Raw genomic sequence first — 7505 nt, 5'->3', positions numbered from 1 at the left:
AGTTGACACTGAAGACCTTTCAACATTGAAAGAATCAGAGAATAATCACTTCTGAGAAAACAGACAATGAATTGTCTATGAGAGAAGACTTTTTCATAAAGTCTATAAGACACTGTGAATAAAGATCAGTGATCTTCTTCTTCAAGAAGTTATCACTTATACAGAGAAGATATAATACTCATGATCAGAAGATGTTAGTAATTATTAAATTCTTTAAAATCTGATGATATTATCTTCAGAGTAGTAAGTACTCAGTGCAAGTTCTCACTGATTATACAAATCTGTATTACTTCTTGACAACAAAGAGCTTAACAGAATGTCAAGTCAGATGAGTGAAGCTACTTTCAGAGTATGATTTCTATATCTGATACTGTTTAGATCAGCTTAATCTCATTAACATACTGTCTAGACAGCTCAATTATAATATCATTAATACAGAGAAGAATTCTATAAAAGAATCTCTATCATCACTGCAGAAGAAGCTGACTGTAAAGAGTTGAGATTCTCTAAAGCTCAGAAACAGTGCTGAAGAGGCATCTGTGTGACTCAGTATAGAAGAAGAAAGAGAACTCAGATTCTTACAGAAGACTGACACTGAAGATTATGAGCTTCTTATATTACATCTTACAATTATTAAATTAATAAAGAATAAAACAGTCTACAATCTTTCAATCTGACTACTTTTAAAATTTATTGATGAGTTACAGAAGAGGAATATCTCTACTGCAGCTTAAATTCAGAAGTTGAAGAAGAAAGAGTCTGATTTGAACTTGAAAGAGACAGACTCTGAGTGAGACAGTGCTGCTAAGAAATCAAGTCACTGATAACTAGAAGAATATGAACTTCTACTACTGAATGATTCAGTCTTCATCTCTTGTAGCAGAACAGTGTGTCAGAAGTTATTGAGAATTCATTATAATAATTCTTATACAGAGCACTTCAGGTTAGAGAAGACTGAGAAGCTTCTAAAACATAAATATATTTGAGACAAGCTCTGAGCAGATATCAAAGAGTATGTTAAAACTTATAATATCTGTCAAAGAATAAAGATTCTGTGATATAAGTAATACAGTGAGTTGATATCACTGTCTGTTTTAAAGAGCTTATAATAGAATCTATTGATGAATTTCATAGTTGATCTGCTGAAGTCAACAAGAGTCAAAGAATATGACTTAATTTTAATTATTATTAACTACTTTATAAAGATGATCAGATATATTTCTACTTATAAAAAGATTAAAGTCTCTGAATTGACTGACCTGTTTTTAGATATCATCATTCATAATTACAGTGCTTTAAAATTATTGATAACAGATCAAGAATCTCTTTTCATCAGTAAATACTGATCAGCTTTTTACTATTATCTTATAATAAGATATCTTCTCAGTACTGTATTTCATTCACAGACTGATAATCAGACTGAACATCAGAATCAGATACTAGAATAGCATCTTTAAGCATTCTATTTATATTATCAGAATAATTGACTCAAACATCTTCTGACTGTCAAATTCATATATAATAATACAAAGAATATAATCTTAAAGATATCTTCTTTCTATGCTTATTATAAATATAATTCTTTGTTACTCAGTGATGTCATGAATGACATTTTAAAGAAGAAGATAGACAGTCAGAATATCAGATAGATACAGAGAATGAAGTATCTCTCAGTGTCAGAAGTAAAAGTGAGATTGAAACTTTTAAATAAAATTTATAAGAAGACAGTGAAAAGCATTCATCACACTCAGAAGTGATAGATGAAATACTATAATTAAAAACATCTTTCAATAAAGTTCTTAATAGAGAATTAAGTACTACTTTCAGCAAAGAATATTAAGACAATGAGACTGTGTAAGAAGCTCAGTGAGTAGTGACTAGAATCTTTCTCAGTAACAAGAGTGATAAGTAAGCAGATATATGAGTTAAAATTATTCACAGAATTGAAATCAATTCATTCTGTTTTTCATATTTTCTATTTAAAGCTCTATAAGTAATACTCTGAGACAGAGTCATCTTGACTGAATGATATTGAGATTAAGAGTGATACTGAATATCTTATAAAGAAAATATTAAATAAGTGAATATATTATAGCAAGCTTCAATATCTTATTAAATAAGAAGATTATTTATCATCAGAGAATTCATGAGAATCACTTGAGTATTTGAAAAATACTGAGAAAGAGATTACAATCTATAAGACAGCTAGTAGAGATTATTCTGTTACATGTCAGAGATGTTAAGCAAGAAATGTCACTTAAGACTTCTTATTTTTCTCAAAGAATTTTTTAGAGATAATCTTACAGTAATAAGTCAGCATCTTATAGACTCAGTAACACTCTTCTTCTATTTTCTCTTAAAGAATTTTTAGAAGTTTAATAAGACTACACAAGTATAACATTTCTGAAGCAGTTAAAAGAAAAGAAATATTTGAAACTAATAAAAAGATTAATATTATTAATTCACAGACTGCTGCTATTCTAATAAGGCTGCAGCCTGCTGAAAAAGTAAAAAGAGAGATCAGAGTCTACTTATTAATAATTACACTCTCATTAAACTCATTCTTCACTGTTAAAGTCTCTGATATCAGTATTTTTATCTGCTGAGAAGTTAGTACTGCAGCACTGCAGAAGAGCAGAAGAAATGTATAAAATATTAACTTATTAACTTATAAAGTATCTCAGTTATCTGTTTCAACTGAAGTGAGATTCTCTTCAATCAGTAATTAGTCTCTGTAATACTTTCAACAGTAGTATCAGCTGATCTCTTCTTGAGATCAGTCATTCTAAGGTGTTTTTTTATCTCAGAGACTCACACTTTCATCTTCTTTTACAGATGAGTAAGAGAGATCTTCTCAGTCTTGATAGAATTCATCAACACTTGAAGCTCTGAGACTTTCACTCTGTACTGCTTGAGTATCTAGACTTCTTATCAGAGCTGATATAACATCTTTCTGTGAGATAATACTTACAGAGAGACAGAAGTCATTATTACAGATGTAATGAAAATAACAGAAGTGAGAGAAGAAATAGATGTATAAGATTCTTCTCTTCTTCAGCTGCTTAACACAGTGTAGACAAGTAGCAGTACTGGTCAGAGACTGCATCAGAGCCTTCTTACAGAGAGAAGATAAAGAAACTGTGAGACTCTGCAGACTCAACTCAGCAGTATTCTGAGCAGGGCTCAGATATACTGTGAGAGAGAAACTACAGATTGAGCTTCTCAGAGTCACTGTTCTCAGAATCAAGCTCTTCTCAAGTTTCTCTCTGAATGATCACACAGGGTCATACATCACTGTATTGACTGAGAGGAAGAATGGCATTGCAACAGCGGCAGAGAGAGCAGGAAACAGACTGAACACAGACACACTGACTGACAGAAGAAATGACATCTCACTGCAGAGCATGGCAACTTTCACTGCAGCTGTAAGAGAAGTAGAAGAAGATGAGGCAATGAAAGCAGTGCTTCTGCAGCTCATTGACATCACTGCCTTCAACCTGGCTTTCTTAGCAGTCACAGAGGCCACTGCCACATTATGAAGATGTTTATTACTCATTAAAAAATGTCAGAATAAGTCTCTTATTATCTCTCAAGAATGATGCTCTCATGCACTCACTATTACAGATGAAGAAGAGGGGAGAAAAATGTGTCACAGAGAAAGAGAATCTTTTCAAAAAATTCTATTACTACTGTTAACTTTGTTTCTAAAACACATCACTTTTGCAGGGAATTTCATATATAGAATGAAATATAATGAGAGATCTGTAAGTTACTTATTAACTATATTTTTCATATTTCAAATCAATATATAAGAAACTCACTTATCACACATTTGATTTGAATAATGATGAAAAAAGAAAGATCTATACAGTTAGCAGAAAAACTCATCTATTTCTTTATATTATATGCAGTACATGTGCTGTCAAATCAATTAATAATCATTGCTATACAATAAAGATAATTTCTAATTCAGTAATTATAAGAACATCAGAACTATACTCTTAAAGAAGAGAGTATTATCATACTCTCAGTCATGTTAAGACTCTGTTACAGCTTCACACAGCTTATTACTTTCATGTGAATAATTTCATTCATTCTGCAGACTGACTGAACCGGTTTTCAATTATTATATAATATCATTCAGATATATCATAGAAAGATCTGATTGATAAATATGAGAACCTCACTTCTATACAAGATTAGCAGATTACTCTTTCTTGACAGTGAGATACTGCTGAGATATCACTTCAGCTATTCTCACTTATGAAATGAGAGAAGAGTATCTGCTTATTGTCTATATAGAATAGCTAGATGCTGACTTCTTATCAAAGAAGTCAGTAATTTATTTCTTTTACTCTCACTGAAATATATACAAGAGTTACTGTGTGTCTTATACAATCTTCTTAGTATACTAAGTATTATATCTGTGATATTCTCACAATAATCTTGTAGTCTATGAGCTCACTATTCAAGCAAGATAGTCAAGCTCACTTATACAGCTTCTTAAACAACTACTTCTATATAATATCACTGACTAGTCATCACTTCGGTTTCATCACATTACACTTTATATATTATATCTCTTCAGATCAGTAATCTTACATTGTATAAACTTCTTTCAATAATCTTCTATCTTCTCTAACTGAGATGTGACATTCTTATAGAACTTCAGAAGATTGCCTGTAATAAGACTTAAAGTGTAAGTAGTCAGTGATTTCGCAGGCTGTAATTATGTAGAATTCAGATTATCAATGTCAGAAGCATCTTTATTATCAATCAGATAAATATCAGATTTCAGTTCAACAATATAATTAATAAGTTTCATAGATGTAATAATCAGTTTTTCAGTGATCAGAAACCTCACATTATTACTGATAATAATCTTATCAGATTCAGAATATCATAGGTAATATATTAATATATCACTGAATTCAATGATATAATAGAAATCAGCACATGAAGAAAGCTTATTCACAGGCTGCTGAGATTTATACAAGTGAATAAAAACCTCTGTACTTAATTAGTGAAAATGCCTTACATTCAGTGAGGTATTCATAAGTGCACATTAAGAAATCTTATATGAACTTGAAATCACAGAAGTCTCTGCAGTAGAGGATCAAAATTTTGAGTTGTAAAGAACTGTAGATGTAAAAGTATTATTAATTATTATAATCACTGTCTCTAGAATATCTGCTCAGAACTTCTTAGAGAGATTATCTTTTAAAAGAGCAGCTCTAATCTGTTTCATGATAGTGCAGATCTCACATTCAGAAACATCATTCTGATGTGATGAATGTAATGCTGTTGATTTTCATTTGATATTATATAAATTCATGACTGTGTGTATATATGTGAATTGAAAAACACTATTAATATCAGTCTGTAGAAAAGCAGGAACTGTATACCTGAGATTACTCATGAATCTGAGTCATAACTCAAAGTATTGAACAGTCTCATTTTTAAACTTTAAAAAATACACTCAATGATAGTAAGTTGCATTGCAGATGATAAGTATTCAGTATTTAATTTTCTGATGAAACTCTAAAAGATGGTCAGAGAGATCTTTCAATGTATATTCATTATCTACAAGATTAATATAAACCTTCTCAATGAGTCAGATAGATCTAGACATCAGTGTTTTCAAATAATCTCATATTATATCAGTCTTAACACATTTCTTACAAAAGAACTTAGTCTTAGAATCTTTAATTGTGACTTCAGTATAGAAATCCTTGATTATAGTAATTATAGCATCAGTATGAATGTGACTGAGATCACAGTATCAGTTTAAAAGAGTCTTTGATATTCTTGTATTCTTGAGACCTGTATTTGAAACTGTAGAATTAATGTTATCAACAGTAGTAACAGCAGTCACAGAAAGATTAACTTTTCAGTCAAAATCATACTTATATGACATTGCAATATACTTGACTGCCTTGTTCAGATGATTGAAATTCTTATTAAACTCTCATTTATCAATCTTATATATGTTGTTCTGAGTAATCTGAACTGCATGAAAAATATGTTGATGATTACTACACCTACTCTAGTCACGTGCCACCTCAACCTATTCATTTAGTGTAACTCGTGTAGTTAGATTACAACATAACACAACAATGTTATTCTTCAAGAGGTTATGAAGCTCTCTATGCAATGAAAAAGCTGTAAAATAACATGCAATTGACATCTTCATGCGTCGTTACAAGTGTGCCTAGATGATTTATTGAGTGATTGAACCCATGATTAATCTAAGATCCGGGGGGACGCCTGACTTAATAAAAGAATACATGTCTTCAAGACAGAAAAACAAGAAAACATCAGAGCAGCAAATGCAAGATCACAGATCACTGCTAATATCAATAATGAATCAGAAGACAGCTTCTGAGGTGTTTGAGCTGAATGACACAATTGTGAAAGAACAATCTGATAAGTTTAACAATGAATACAAAGACTCAGTTGAAGGCATCAGTAGACTGGCCGCTGGGACCATGAATTTCACGTTTGATCTCATTTGATCTGGTCTCATACATTTCTTGATGTGAATCCCGCTGGGACTAGCTATCAAAAAAACCTGCAAAGTGACTATATATCAGATTTTAAAATGAAACCATGACTTGAAAAAAATGAGAAAGTGGTCCCATTTGATCTCATTTAGTCCCATTCTTGGCATAAAGTTACTATTTTTAGACATTTTAAGGTTTTTTTTAGACTATTTTTAATTTTTTAAAAAGTAACACTTTTTGATAACACTCAAATGAGATTTAAAGTCATTTAAAGCAATAAAAATAATTTAAATTGAGAAGTGGAAATCATGGTCTCATTTGGAAAATGTGACAAGAGTAGACAGTAAGTCTCACTGGGACAGTATGAGACTACTATCTAATGTTAAAACCGTGTAATGGGATCAGTCAAATTGATAATGAGACTATCAAAAAATCTGGTCCTGGTTTCAGACACGGTCACACGGTCAGTCTAGACATCAGTGAGATGTCAGGCAATGCAGGGAGCTCAAGTGATCAGAATGACAATAGCTCAGTGAGTAAGAAGACTTGCATGAGACTAGAAATAGCAAGACTTCAGCATGAGGTTGAGCGAATGAAGATCAGTAGGGGTGACTCTGCAGGTGATGAGATGAGAGCAGATCTGATAGAATACCTTCAATGAAAAGAGAAGACATCTGTTATAATGAAAGTTCTTGAAGAATTCAGAAGCTAAGTAAGACTCATCAAAAGATCAATTGTTCTCACTGAATTCATTAATTACTCAATGTGAAGAGAGGAAATTCTTTTGACTGCAGAACAGTCTGAAACTGATAATATTCTTGAAGATAATGATCTTGATGAGAATGTCATCATGAACATGCAATGTTTCTGAAAAGAATGCAATCTTTGATTATACAATTACATGTGATCTGCAATTGCTCTGCAGGCCAAGGCTCATTTCACTATACTCAAGGAATTCAAGTTATCTGTTTATACTCTATGAACTATTATAGAGAATAACTT

At 31.5% G+C, this 7505-nt stretch overlaps 2 protein-coding genes across 2 annotated transcripts; both read left to right on the top strand.

Annotated features, from left to right (window-relative positions):
- Window positions 1-6362: 6362 nt before the first annotated feature.
- BDCG_17698 (uncharacterized protein) lies at window positions 6363-6515 on the top strand (the record flags this gene model as incomplete). Its single annotated transcript, XM_045426780.1, has 1 exon — window positions 6363-6515. One exon carries the CDS (start codon window positions 6363-6365, stop codon window positions 6513-6515), a length of 153 nt encoding a protein of 50 aa, XP_045282377.1.
- Window positions 6516-6811: 296 nt separating this feature from the next.
- BDCG_17697 (uncharacterized protein) lies at window positions 6812-7164 on the top strand (the record flags this gene model as incomplete). The annotated part of the gene is made up of 2 exons (XM_045426779.1): window positions 6812-6846; window positions 6909-7164. 2 exons carry the CDS (start codon window positions 6812-6814, stop codon window positions 7162-7164), a joined length of 291 nt encoding a protein of 96 aa, XP_045282376.1.
- Window positions 7165-7505: the final 341 nt, after the last annotated feature.

The sequence above is a fragment of the Blastomyces dermatitidis genome (assembly GCF_000003525.1).
Source record: "Blastomyces dermatitidis ER-3 genomic scaffold supercont1.10, whole genome shotgun sequence".
Classification (NCBI taxonomy): domain Eukaryota; kingdom Fungi; phylum Ascomycota; class Eurotiomycetes; order Onygenales; family Ajellomycetaceae; genus Blastomyces; species Blastomyces dermatitidis.
This window is presented reverse-complemented; position numbering and strand designations above follow the sequence as displayed.